The sequence below is a fragment of the Lithobates pipiens genome, unplaced genomic scaffold (assembly GCF_037356315.1).
Source record: "Lithobates pipiens isolate NorthernLeopardFrog02 unplaced genomic scaffold, aLitPip1_a1.2 Scaffold_19, whole genome shotgun sequence".
Taxonomy (NCBI): domain Eukaryota; kingdom Metazoa; phylum Chordata; class Amphibia; order Anura; family Ranidae; genus Lithobates; species Lithobates pipiens.
Genome location: NW_027507764.1, coordinates 401625121 through 401640080, shown reverse-complemented (window position 1 = coordinate 401640080; position 14960 = coordinate 401625121). Strand labels below are relative to the sequence as shown.

Sequence of the window (14960 nt, the reverse complement as noted above, 5' to 3'; positions counted from 1 at the left end):
TAAGGATCTGTGCCCTGAAGGATTAGGTGCGTCAGATTAGGGGCACCAGACAACCCTCCATTCGGCTCTGAGTCTTCTAGGAAGGATGGTGTCCTCCGGAGGCAGTGCCCTATGCCCATTCCAGACCTAGACAACAAGTCCTCTTGTTGGCTTGGAACAGGAGAGGACAAGCCCTGGATTATCAAATGTTCTTATCTCTTCGGTAAACTTAAGCCTAAACTGGTGGTTGCAGGATCAGAACCTGTGAAAGGGAAGATCCTTCCTCCCAGTAACTTGGAGAGTACTGACCAGATGCCAGTCTCTCAGGCTGGGGAGCGACCCTAGAGGGACTCACAGCTTAGGGGAAATGGTCAAGGACAGAGTTACGGGCAGTACGTCTGGCCCTAGGGTCCTGGATGGTGGAGCTTCAGGACTGCCCTATCAGGGTTCAGTCTGACAATGCCACTGCAGTGGCCTATATAAACCACCAAGGCGGTACCAGGAAGAGTTCAACTCTGAATGAGGTGAACCACATACTAGCCTGTGCAGGGGAAGATGTGCTGATTCTATCGGCAGTCCACATCCCGGGAGTAGAGAACTGTAAGGCAGATTATCTCAGCTGCCAGCATATCTGCCCGGGTAAATGGTCCCTACACCCAGGGGTGTTCCAGGGAATTTGCCAGTGTTGGGGATGGCCAAAGGTCGACCTATTGGCATCCAGGTTCAACAACAAGCAAGCAGTTTGTGTACCGAACAAGGGATCATCTAGCAATCGGAGCAAATGCTCTGGTAGTTCCATGGAGCCAGTACTCCCTGGTTTATGCTTTTCCCCCTTGGTCCCACTCCTTCCAAATTTGTTGTGCAGAATTCTGAGAGGGGGTTCCAGTCATTCTGGTGGAACCAGCCTGGCTCCAAAGGCCCTGGTTCCCCCCAGATTTGTGAGACTGGCAATAGATGGGCCTTGGACGCTTCCACGCTGCCCCAATCTACTCTCTCAAGGTCCTATATTCCACCCCAATTTACAGTCTCTAAATTTGACAGTGTGGCTATTGAATCCAGGGTGTTGAAGGACTGTGGCATCTCAGGACTAGTGGTGTCTACCCTAGTAAATGCTAGAAAAGCTGTCACTAGGAAGATCCATCATAAGTAGAGGTTGACTGATATATCGGCTGATATTTGGCCTTTTTAAAGAAATCGCCAGCTCCCTTCCCCACACTCCACTGACCGTTTCGCACACAGAGTGGCTCTGTGTTCACTGTGTGAAACTGATTTGCAACTGAATAGACAGAGGAGCTGTCAGAATTCAGCATGATGTTGGGGGGTGGGCAGGACCCAGATATCAAATACCAGCCGATGGGATCTGGACGGGCTGCTACGTGTAGGTGGCCCCGCCTACTTTCTTAAGCAGCCCAATCATTGGCTGGTGTTTTGTTAGCTGCAGGGTCCTGCCCACGCTGACATCATGCCGAATTCCGATGGCTGGTCTCAGCATTCAGTTACATATAGTGTAACTGAAACTGGCAAATTGACCCAGTGTGAAACCTGCCAGGGGCAACTAGTTCCAATCGCCAGTGGTAACCAGTACCACATGCAAAAAAGAAAAATCGTCTTAAAATATCTGCCGCAAAAATCGGCATCATGTATCGGCCATTGGCCGGTCCGATTTTTAAATATCGGCACTGGCCAGAGAAAAACCATATCGATCGGTCTCTAATCATAAGGTCTGGAAGACTGATATTGCTTGGTTTGAAGCTAGAAAATGGCATCCTCAGAAATATGTGATTGGGAGAATTGTCTCTTTTCTACAGTCAGCTGTGGAAATCAGATTGGCTTTGAGTACAATGAAAGGTTAGATTTCGGCCCTGCTAGTATTCTTCCAAAGGCCTTTGCAGGGGCCAACTCCTTTTCTTCCCCCCATTAGGGTAACCTATGTGTCATTGGGACTTCAACTTGGTGCTGTCTGTTACAGAAACAACCATTTGAGCCGATCAAGGAAATTCCATTAGACTTGCTTTTACACAAGCTAGCCTTCCTGATGGCCATCACCTCTGCTAGAAGGGTGTCAGAGTTGGTGTCCCTTTCGTGTAGGGAACCATAATTGATCCTTCACCATGACAGGGTCGTGTTTAGACCTGTTCCATCCTTTTTACCAAAAGTGGTGTCAGCCTTTCGTTTTTGAATCAGCGCATTATTTTGCCTTTTTTTTTTTTCCCTCTCAGCCTCGTTCGGCGGAAGAGAGATGACTGCATTCCTTGGTCGTTTTCCAGGCGGTGAAGGTTTGTCTATATCTGCGGAGATCTGAGGATCAGACTCCTTTTTTTGTTTTACCAAAAGGACCCAAGAAAGGGCAGGCAGCTTCCTAAGCTTCTATTGCTAATTGGGTCCGTCTAAGTTTCAGACCATAGGCCTGAATAACCAAAGCTCCTCCCTTTAGAGTGAGAGCTCATTCTACCAGGGTTGTAGGAACCTCCTGGGCTTTTCGCCATCAGTTATCTGGCTCAGATTTGTAAGACTGCTACATTCAGTGCATACGTTCACCGAATTTTATCAAGTGGTTGTTCGAGCAGCCGAGGATGTGGCTTTTGGCCACAGTGTACTGCAGGCTGCTGTATAAGGTCTGATTGCTATTGTTTGGCAGGGTGTCTCTCCCCCCTCAAGGCTATTGCTTTGGGATGTCTCAGTAGGTAATGAATATTAGCCTTACTCTGTCCCATGATGTATGAAAAAGAAAATGGGATTTTTTTCGTCATACTTACCTGTACAATCCTTTTCTTTGAGTACATCATGGGATACAGCGATCTCTCCCCTCTTTGAGGATTCAGTGCTTCCTGCAAAACTGATGTACTTCGTGTATGGGAGGGGGTTATAAAGGGGATCACTTCCTGTCTAAGACCTATCCTAACTCTGTGTCCCATGATGTATTCAAAGAAAGGATTTTACAGATGAGTATGACGAAAAAATCCTATTTTCTTTGCGTTCATTGGGAGACGGGTGGATTATACTGCAGCTTTCAGGAAGATTTGGGCACTAGCAAACAAAAAATTGACCATCTTGGTATAACTCCTCACACTGTCTTTGTTTCGTAACCAAGCAAAATGAAAAACAGAGGGGAAGGGACCTGTGTCGACTCCCAGAAAATGACTGTGAGAAACAAATTGTTTTCTTTCCCGCTCATTGAGGGGCACGGTTAAACTGAGGGGTGAGCAAAAGCTGCAAAAAATACTTAACAGGCCAACTATAAGATACTTGCCTGCAGCTCAAAGAGTTGCCTGTGTTATCTTATGCCCGAATTTGCCATCAGATGAGGCCTGAACATTGACCAGGTAAAATGTAAATGAACAGAAGACCAGATGGCAGCCTTGCCAATCTGGTAAACAATTGCCTGATGTTGAAAAGCCTAAGCAGTGCTCACAGACCTAATAGAGTGCATTGACATGAAAGGGTTGCACCCAATACTTAAGATTATGAGCCCGATTGATGATTTCCCTTGAGCCGGGGTAAAACAAGAAGCTGGTTCCTCTTTGCAGGGACCATCAGGGATGATGAGTCCATGTTTTTAATGGAAGGAATGACTGGAAGGTGGATCAGCACAGAAATCTCCTGATGTACTAGTGCTGAATAGAGGGACGGAAGCACAATGGTTCTGGTTGAGCTTGAAAGATCAAAAACCACTTTGGAAGCTCTACGCCAGTGATGGCTATCCTTTTTGAGCCTGAGTGCCCAAACTGCAACAGGTGTACAGCACAACGTGTCAGAGGTCATGTGACTGCATCCAGAGGAGTGGTGAGAGACAGAACTTTTCTCACCCCACCATATGTTCAATGCCCGGGAGATCAACACACATGGTCCGCTACCGTAATGGTCCCTCTAGGAGTTGCACCCCCCCGCCCAGTGCAGTGCCCCTTCCCCTGTCACCTGTGCATCTCACTCTTGAGCCTCCAGTAATCCCCATCCTCCAGGGGCAGCAGTGCTCAGACTACACCAACCTGTTCAGCTTCAGATTCTAGTACCAAAGTCGCTTACATGGTAAATCTATGTACACCATAGAGCCTTTATCAGTGCACTCTCTCCACTGAGCACAGCACTGCCCCTTCCTCCCTGCCAATTATATAGAACTGGTGTTGGCCATCAGGTGAGTGCGGTGATTGGGATCTGATGTAGCTAAGCTCCCGGCCAGAGGATTTCTGTCTACCTGCAGTCACCAGACTGTACACTCCGGGGTTTTCAATCCACCCACGCCGGTCTCCGGGTACCAATCACAGGCGAGGAAACACGTTGACGTAGGCAGCGCCAACCCAGCCTCACGATCCACCACGTTCCAGCAAGTGTGCGAGTTAACATCAAACTACCACTTCCGATGGGAATGACTGGACGAGCTTACTTCGCATCCACCTGCGAGGCTCCATAGCCACCTTCCCTGACTTCCGATCGGATGTTCAGAAAATGGACGCTATACACTGACTAACTACACCAGCGTCTTTCCATCAGCTGATACAGCATCTACCTACTGGTTGAATTTCGAGGAGAACGGGTTCCTCCTACTACGGCCTTTGCAGCCATGATTCTGGAGTGGTGAGAGCCTCCGGAAACTTATATTCCTAACCCCCATTGTTCTCTCCCCTCATCCTGTATATACCAAGTGGACTCACCCCATCATTGAGCATTTTTTGGACATGCCATTCCCCGGACAAGGAACTGTGTAGTTCATTCATGCATGCATGCATACATAGTATACCTTACAGACAGTTTATCCATTTTTACCTGGTTCAGTTGTCTTGTGCTCACCCAGTCATTCTATCACTGGTACACTGGCAGTCTTTTGAATCAAATACTCGCTGATAGGTCTATCCTGCAACTTTGGCTAAGGACTCTAAGCTTAGTGCTATATATGTTTGACCTACCTGCTGCGGCAATGCCTCTACACTATAACCACACAAGTCTGAAACTTGGACATGCAGAATGTGTAATTAGTGATTATTGATCACTCAGAATCAAGAGCAAGCAATGCCCCCTCCTCTTTGCTAGCAGCTTCATTCCCCTCTGCTGGTCCTTGCATGTGTGTGAATATGAGTGGGGCCCTGTGGTTGGCGCCATATTGTGACAATGTTTTTGTCTGTATGCCTTTTTAATTATTGGATATACTAGGGGGGTGGCTCTATTGCTGTGTTTACTCAACACTTGATTTGATGAACCGTGGCTGATCCTCCTTTATAGCTCTTCTTTGGGACATTGCTTTGTCCCATTTTTTCCTTTCTTCACATTTTGACTTAATTGAACTTTGGGGATGTCCCGTCTCACTGACGAATCGGTAATTATCAATACATGTTGCTATTAGGCAACCCAGGAAGGTGGATTCCATTTTTCCGCGCAATCAATTTAAACCAATCACAGGCGAGCCAGGCTAGAGGGCAATTGATCAGGGGCGCGATCCAGCGACTTGTGATGACCATGCATGCCCAGAGAGGGCTCCACATGCCAAAGGTTCGCCATCGCTGCTCTATGCCCTAATGCCATCTTGTCCTCAGTGTAAGGTTCAGAGCGTTTTACAGGACAAAGCACTCAGTTCAGAGACACACTCACAAAGGTGATGGTGATGAGGAAGGCAACCTTGTGAGTAAGAGTTCAAAGGGGATTATGCCTCACAGGTTCAAAATGCTTTTTGAAGAGAATAGGGAGCCAAATTCCAACCCCACAGAATGGCTGGTAAACACCCAGGGGAGCCACATGAGGTGCACCCTGTACAAAGTTTTAAATTAAGAATGGGAGGCTAATAGTCTTTGGAACAAGAATTCCTCTTGATGGGCCTAATTGCAAATAAGTCAGGATTCGCACTGAAGAATATTTTCATGGATGAATGTTTTTCCTTGCACCAAGTGGATGATGGATTTCATGTGGCCATCCTATCTTTTAAGCAGCAGGGGGAAGAGATGATGGTCGAAGCGGCAGGTGGGAAGATTAATGGAACTGATCCTCTGCAGTCGGGATGGTGGTGACTAGCTGCAGGAAGAATCAAATGGACAGGAGAGTTGATTAGTGCAGTGGGGGGGGGGGGGGGTGTGCAATTGCCTCTACCCTACCATGGAGTGCTGAGCAGTGCTGTCAGTTTCTCCAAGTTTGTGTGGAGCTGTGCAGAAAACTCAGACATGCTGCACCGCACATCACCGCAACATTTGTGTGAACCACATGCATAGACACCAATTGTTTTCCATGTGTCTTGCAGAGGCCTGCGGTGTCCTAGTGCAGGAAAATAAATATAATATATATTTTATAATTTTTTTATTAGTGTGAGGATCACCTTTTCTGAATGACTGCAGTCAGCAAATGGGCACGTTCTTAAATCAGGCAGATGTCAGGTTTATTTGCAGGAGGTTTGCAAAATAAAAACAAACAGTAAATAAATCCTTTCCATCCGGCGCTAACTAAATAGTCTCCTCTCTGTACAGTGCGGGGCTGGTCCCTGTCACCCACAAAACATGCGGAAAAGCAAACCTTTCAGTCCAACACCCAGAGCTCCTCTCACTCAGGTTCCTTTCCGAGTCTCAAAACCAGAGTCTCATATCCTCCCCCTCTGCTCAAGCTCCTGAGGCTGAGCACTTGACCCAACCATACCGTGCATGCAAGAGAGGACATCTGCATTATTTTGTATTATTTTGGAATTTTCCCGGCCTGTGCGCCACCGCAAACAAAGGGCTGCAACGCCAGGTACCACCTTGTCACACGCCCATTTTTCTCCCTGTTGTCACGCATCCACTTTAGGGTAGTATGGTTGGTGACCAGTTTAAACGACCTCCCCGGTAGAGGAGTCTAAGGCCCATTTAACGGCGAGACACTCCTTTTCTATGATGGCATAGTTCTTTTCGTGCTTGTTCAGCTTCCGGCTCAGGTATACACCTGGGTGCTCCTCACCATTCCCGTTCTGTGACAGTACAGCCCCTAGGCCCACCTCAGAAGCATCAGTCTGTACGACAAACTCCTTGCTGAAGTCCAGGGCCACTAGTACTGGTAACCCACAAAGGGTCTGCTTTAAATTCTGAAATGCCTCCTCTGCTTTGGGATTCCACTTGACCATGACCGACTCTCAACCCTTCTTCAGGTCAGTCAGAGGGGTGGCCATGGTGACAAAGGTTGGGTATGAACGGTCTGTAATGCCCAGGAAGGCCCTCACTTGTTTATTGATCGGTTGGGGCCATTTTTGAATTGCCTCAACCTTATTTTTCTACGGCTTGACCACTCCCTGGCCAGTTATGTACCCAAGGTATTTGGCCTCCTCCAGGCCTATGGCAAATTTTGTTTGGGTTAACCTTAAGACCTGCTTTCCTAAGGGAATCGATCACTGCTTGTACACGGAGCAGGTGCGATTCCCAATCTGGGCTGTGGATGACATAATCGTCCAAATATGCAGCTGCATACGGGTGATGTGGTCTCAAGACTTTGTCCATAATTTGCTGGAATGAAGCGGGGGTTCCGTGCAGACCAAAAGCCATCCGCTGATACTGGAACTTGCGTTCCACCATGGGAACCAGTACTAACACTGTCCCCAGGGCTGAAAGTACGGGCCTTGGTACCCCGGTCATAGACCCTGCTCTGGGCCTCCTGGACTCGCTCCATATGTTTTCGCACCAGGGGCAGGACAGCTGCAATGTGATCCTGCATCAAGGAGGCATGCTCTGATGCTTCTATATGGGGTGTCCTCTGCTTCCCACATTTTTGGCGACCTCTAGCAGCCCCCTGGGATGTCTACCATACAAAATCTCAAAGGGGGAATAAAGTTTTATTAAATCTTTCAACCAGACCATCTGTTTGGGGGTGGTAGACAGAGTATGGAGATGGGAGATTTTGTGTAGTCTACACAGTTCCTTTGTAACCCTAGACATAAATGGGGTGCCTTGATCAGTTATGATCTCTTTTGGGATCCCAACTCGACTAAACAGAACCAAATCCTTAGCGATAGCCTTACCGGAGGTGTTGCGCAAGAGTATGGCCTCAGGACAGCTTGTTGCATAGTCTAGGATCGTCAGCATATGCTCGTGACCCTGGGCAGATTTCACAGCTGGCCCCACCAGGTCCATACCAGTCCTCTCAAAGGGGACCTTGATTATTGGTAGAGGGACAAGAGGGCTGTGAAAATGGGGCGATAGTGCCGACCTTTGGCACTCGGGGCATGGTTCGCAGTACACCTTGACATCTGCATGCAACCCAGGCCAGAAAAACCTCTGGGCGATTCTCTCCCTGTTTTTTTTTTTTTTTTTTTTTTTTTTTTTTTTTTACAGAGATGACCATGGGCCAATTCTAGCACCACCCTGCGGAAGGGATTGGGAGCCAGTAGCTGTTCTATCTAGTCTTCATGTTTTATCACTCGTATACAATAAATCGTTTTTAACGGCCATGTAGGGGAAAGACGGCACCCAATCAGGATCCACCGCTTCCCCATCCAACATAACATTTTCCCTGGCTCTCATGAGGGTGGTCTCTCGCAGTTGCTCGGTACAGAAATCCTCTCTCCTGACCTCTAAGTTGGGTACGGCATTTTGGCTACTCAACGTCGGGGTCAGATGGGTCTCCTATTACTGTCGGGCTGAGAGCTAGCATCTAGGTCAGGGGTAGGGAACCTCGGCTCTCCAGCTGTTTTGAAACTACGAATCCCATCATGCCTCTGCCTCTAGGAGTCATGCCTGTAATTGTCACTGAGTGTGTTGCACTGCCCCAGGGGCTATCAACCTCAACCAACTCTGTCTGGTAGTTCCGAGTGTCCCCATGGATGCAAATTACCCTAATAGTACTGGGGTGTAGTTTTTGTGGGGTTCACACAATCATTGCTGACTAGGGTCACCACACTACCAGAATCTAGCAAGGCTGTGAGTGGCTTTTCCATCCATTGAAATAACACACATCTGTTTTTCATTGCGACTCTGACATGATGCAGTACATGCGACCCTTGCAAACAAAGAAATGTGTCTTTTCATAAAAGCATAATCGCATTGCATAGGTTCATCTATATAACAGTTTGCAGCAATATGCCCTAATGCATGGCAATGAAAACACCGTATGTGGCCTACCCCCAGTCCTCTTAACGGCCCCAAAGACCTTCCTGGCTTCTTTGGCCAGCCTCCAGGTATAGGACTCAGTCTCATCAGCTATAACAGTCTTATCCACCTTCCCCATAGTCTCATAGTCCTGGGCCTTATATGGTTATATTTCAAAATAGGCCTGTTGGGGTTCTACTGTTAGAAAAGGGGCCAACAGACCTGCCCACTGCTCTTTTGGCCATCCCTCACAGACAGCGACTCTCTCAAAGTTACAATCTATGCCTCAACAGCATCCGCAGTAATCTTTTGCAGGTGGTAGGAGGCACGTACCATCTTTGGTACCGCTGACACAGGAGGTGCGGATCCCTTTTTCAGTTCCACCAGAGCCTCTGAAAACAGCCAGTTCATTTCCTGCTGGGCTGCTTATGCTGCAGCGGCCTCTGCGACTTGGCGGTTGGTTTCCCGCTGAGCTACATTGGCCTGTAGCAGGGCCTTTATCATTTCCTCAGGCTTCAGAAATTGCCCGCTGAATCCACCAGGTGTGGGGAATTCTCGTGGGGATCACCTTTTCTGAAGGACAGTCAGCAAATGGGCACTTTCTTAAAAATCTGGCGGATGGCAGGTTTATTTGCAGGAGGTTTGCAAAATAAAAACAGTAAATTAAATCCTTGACGTCCAGCACTAACTAAACAAATAGTCTCCTCTCCATACAGTGCGGGGCTGGTCCTCGTCGCCAACAAAACATGCGGAAAAGCAAACCTTTCAGTCCAACACCCAGAGCTCCTCTCACTCAGGTTCCTTTCTGAGTCTCAATACCAGGGCGACCTACTGTGCTCTCTTCCTGGATATTTAAAGTCCAGCTAACTGTGGACTCCAATGGATCCAAACATCCAGACCAGAGCCCAGCCTGTCACAGAGGCTGGAAAAACCAGGCCGGATTCCAGTTCTGTTCCTTCACAATTGAATGAATGCGAGGTGAAATGTACCTATTATTGTGCATCTCACCTTGCATACCATCACAATATATATATTTGTACAAGAGACTTGAGCTTTTCGGGGATCCTAGGCAGCTAGTAGAATGTACAGGCTGTTCTTCCCTTTTTTAAACCACTTGGGGAGGTTTATATCGGGCTGATCCTCTTCATTTATTTTTTATTTATTTTTTTTAAAACCAGGGAGCCACAGACTGGTCACTGGGCTTGAAAAAAAAATTGGTAAATTAACGCTTTCAGGGTGACATCACAGGGGGATGGGACCACCCCTCCTTCCCTTAGCTATTAAAGAACTGTCAGACCGCAGAACAGGCAGTTGGCAGAAGTCTTTATCGGGGTCGGAGGTCTCTTTGTTCCCTCCTTTTTTCTGGTTTCGGCACTGTGGTGGGTATCCTGATTGACATTGAACGCTTCTGTGAACCCGATGCACAGAGGATCTGGTTCAGCTGTGCATAGTAACCAATCTGCTTGTAACTTCAGCTTGCTCATTTAAGTTTTGACAATACGATTTAGAGGTTAATTGGTTACTATGCACAGCTGCACCAGATTCTTTGTGCACAAATTTTTGTAAATCTCCACCAATGAGTTTTGAAACTTTTTAAAAATTACAAAAAAGGTCTGACTACTACTGCTAGCTCTACTAAAATAGCCTGATATGAAAAAAAATTAAAAAACATTTGATTTCTGCTATGATTGTAAACATCTGTTAAATATTATGCTATATGCTTTCTTTCCTTCTCTCTCAGGAAAGGTGTTTGTGGCCTTCAGATAACTTGGAGTCACGACAAGGAACATCAGAGGTGTGTTTAAAATTTTTGATTCTTTTTATCAGTTTTTTATTTTTCAGACTCTAAATATTATATACAGTGTATAATGTATATTTATTTTTTAGCTTTTTTTTTTTTTTTTTCACTTTCAGCACAGACATTCTTCCACTTATCTAGCCATCTAATCTCTACAAAATATATTTTTTTCTTTTGGTATGATGGGCATTGTTTTGCATATAATGGACTTTAGCCAAGTATCAGGGAGATCACAGCATGCTCCTTTTTCTCTGATTTAGTATCAGATAAATGTTTTGACCGAGGCCCATAAGTACCTTGGACATATCTACGTGTAGGGAACTACTGTTTTCATTGTATGACCCATTATGAGCAATAGCTATTGCTAGTACTTATCGTCCCTGCTTAGTAATAGAAAAAGGTGCACCAATCCCAATGGAATGATTGTAAATTCTGTGAGCACTAAAGGATGAATCTTTCCAAATTTTTAATTTGGACAGTGTATTAAATCCCTTATCATATTTTAACACATCTTGGGAATTCTTACTACAGTGAGACATCTGGACTACAGTTCCCAGATCAGCCCACTTGCCATGACTGTTACAAGGGGGGTCTCCCTGATTTATTTATTTTTTTTTTTTATTTATTTTTTTTTTTTTCCTATTTTGGAGAAGCTTGAGGTGGCTCTTGCTGCAGCCAGTGGAGTGTTTATTTTTTTTATTTTTATTTTTTTTAATTAGTTTTTTTCATTGTATTTCTTAAAATATGTGGAAAAAACTAAAACGGCAGAGCAGCAGTAATTCAGACAATAAGCATGTGCTAATTGATACATTTTTGCTGTAGGGTTTTTGCTGTAGGGTTCATGAACTGTGTTCTCACCAGTTGAAAATTCCTGGATGATGGCTTCCCTTTAAATATGTCAATTTGTTTTATGTTTCGAGGCATATAAAATCTATCTGTAAATACAAATTTTGCATAACAAATGAAAAGTCAAATTTTGAGCAAGTCCAGTATCCTTATGTTGTCTTGCTTTATTGTAGATCATGTACGCTTCAAGGTCAAGAGACAGATTCACGACTCCTTCCTTTATGCAGAGAGATCGTTTTAGCCGCTTCCAGCCAACATATCCTTATATTCAGCATGAGATTGACCTTCCACCTACTATTTCCCTGTCTGATGGAGAGGAACCTCCACCCTACCAGGGTCCATGTACTCTGCAGCTACGAGATCCAGAACAGCAGATGGAACTCAACAGAGAATCTGTCAGAGCACCTCCAAATAGGACCATTTTTGACAGTGATTTGATAGATATATCTATGTACAATGGGGGTCCCTGCCCACCTAGCAGCAATTCGGGAATCAGTGCAACCAACTATAGCAGCAATGGCCGAATGGAAGGGCCACCACCAACCTACAGTGAAGTTATGGGACACTATCCAGGCTCCTCGTATTTCCACCACCAGCAAAATAACACCTCTCCCAATTCTCAGACAAATAGTAGACTTGTGTTTCAAGCAAACGATCCAGAGAGCACAGTAGTTCCTGTCAATGGAAAAGACAGACAGTCAGGGAACCTTGTTTGAATCCTCCCAACCGGCACTTATTCCACAGTGAGGCAAGAGGTCATCATGGTTGTCTCCTGACTTCCACAGCTCGAGTGCCCAATGTTTTTGAGCTAAAAGTGGTACAAGTGAAACCAAATGCACATATTAATGTATGCATATTCTGATACCAGTCAGAGGAAAGCATGCAAATGGATTTTATGATATACACGTCCTTTCTGTTCATGATTTGTTTCAGGAAGAATCATTTTTATATTATCATATTTCAGTTATTTAAATTTTGCAAGATTTTGGCACAAAACTCAAACTTTGCAGAGCTTATTTTATACTGACATTGATGAGTCACATAGAACAAGTAAGTGTTAACTTAGAAATGCTATGATGTTTTAGGGAGATGGCCAGTGTTGTGGTAGGGAATGTATAGGTGCACTGCTAAATATTTCATAGAAATCTATACCATATTCCAGGCATGTGTACAGTGTATTAAATGAGTGAATGGAATGAATGAATGTGCTGTGTATTAAACCTGTTTTAGGGCTAAATTCACTAAATTGAAGTAACACAAACTGCATGCACATTATATGAAATATTCCCGTTGCAAAGCTAACTCCCAACTCGTAATTTTTTTTTAAACCTTATGTGTGAAGAAACATAGGTTAAGTTTATAAAGTCCTTGCTTAGTTTAAAAACGTTTGCCCCTCCCCAGAGGTACCAGTCCTGGAAGAATATGGGCTGGCACCTCTGTAGCTGCAGGGCTAATGAGTGTGTGCTCCCTGATTTGGCCTTGTTTTGTGTTTCCAGAGGAAGAAAACATGCCACCCCCTGAAAACATTGACTCATTGCTAAAGTATGCTAGACTCTGACACAATTTTGTGTGAGAAAAAAAAAAAAATGTACAAAGAAAATGTTAAGCCAACTTTGCATTAGGAAAAACATTTGTAATCAAAACCCCCACCTTTACCATTTTATTAAAGAATGTGAACATTAAATCCATATGGCATTTAGTCCTCCACACTTCTAAAAATGTTTCTGCTAAATGCATGAAGCAATTTACCAGTTTCCCATACCAGTGCTCTATAGTGCATTAAAGACCAATTAATTTCAGGGCAATGAACAGGGAAGACCAATAACCCTATGGATTTGATTTTTACTTTGTTCTAGAATAAGGCCTCTTTGCTAATTTGTTGATTATAAATGTTTTTAGTGGCTTCTGTGTTAGAAATTTTCATGCATGATGGGTTCACTATGAAAATGACTGGATCCATAATTTACCTTCCCTCTGTTACGGGGTTGCTTGTTGTTTTTGTGGACCCATTCCTCTAGAAACACAAGGCCAAAGCTAACATGTACTGGCGGAATAACAGCAAAGGGAATGACTGCAGCTACTATAGTTGATGTGCTGGGATGGTATCTTGCACACTATCTTTTTATTTGAAACTGTTAAAATAAACAAAAAACATCAAACGGATTAACCATCCCAATTTTGTAACCACACCAGTTTATCACTGGAGAGCTCCTAAATTATTGGTGCTTGATGTTCATTTTAATAACAGTATTTGTATAAAATGAACTGTAAGCTCAGATCAGAGATTAGTCCTGCTTGTATTTGTTCAATGTAGCATGCAATTTCCCTTTAACTGTTTAATTTTTATTCACGTGCTAATCAGTATTTTATGTTTGAATGATAATTAACAGTGGGTATAATGCTCAATTTATAAATCTTTAGTGAATCTAGCCCTTAGAGAAAGTTGCACTAACTGTTCAGATTATCCTACATAAGGGAAATGTGGTATTTTTTATTTTCTTTAGTCTCTATTTATCTTGTAATATTTCCTGTTGTGGGCTTAAGATTCCCAACATTTGAGATGTCCAACGAAGGAGGACTACCATCCACAGTTGTATGCTCCATGCGGCTTTCTGTAATTTACAAAGGGATTTATTTAAAGGGTACTTTAAATAATTGTAGCCACCAGAGAGTTGGGTGAAATCAGTGTGCTGTGTAAGAACACTTAGCCGCCATACCCTTTATCCATAGTTAAAGTATCAACCTAACACTTCCAGTCTCCATCAGCATATAAATGCTTTTGCCTTTGTAAATGCATACTGTCCACAGGACTCCAACAATCTGGGGGGGGGGGGGGGGGCGGGGGCAGGGTATTTAAACTGGTGAATAGGAGCACCATGATAAGTATTAACATACCACACTCGGCTCTCCTCGCTCTAATTGCATTTTCCTTTCATAAAATAGTAGAAATAGCCTAAAGGGTACAGGAACCAATAGGACTTGGCCACACCCATACAGCTTTCCTATAGCTAAACTTCTGAAAGTTGATCTGTGATTGGTGTGTTTATGGGTTAGAGCATGTCCCTTTCTACTTGCTTTTAAATTGGCCATCAAGACTTTAAAACCATAGTGGAGATTATAACGGTATTCTTGCCAGGTTGAAATACCTACTAGCTTCTTATATTCCCTGAATGATAAATGTTCTGCTACTGGACTTGGTTCCCGCCAGCTAACAAGACAGTGCCACACTCCCTGTTGGGGACTTTCATTTGAGTCTGGTAAAGGTGATTGCTGTGGTAAGGTATCCTGTTTCCGGTCGTTACTGGGAAATCTAA

At 44.6% G+C, this 14960-nt stretch overlaps 1 protein-coding gene across 3 annotated transcripts in view; it reads left to right on the top strand.

Moving 5' to 3' along the window:
• The window catches only part of LDLRAD4 (low density lipoprotein receptor class A domain containing 4), a 488264-nt gene extending 473799 nt beyond the window's left edge, over positions 1-14465 (top strand). For all 3 annotated transcript variants that reach the window (XM_077492398.1, XM_077492399.1, XM_077492397.1), the window contains 2 exons: positions 10744-10797; positions 11820-14465. In XM_077492398.1, coding sequence (XP_077348524.1) covers positions 10744-10797; positions 11820-12362 — 597 coding nt within the window. In that variant the 3' untranslated portion in view covers positions 12363-14465. The remainder of the gene's footprint in view (positions 1-10743; positions 10798-11819) is intronic.
• Positions 14466-14960: the final 495 nt, after the last annotated feature.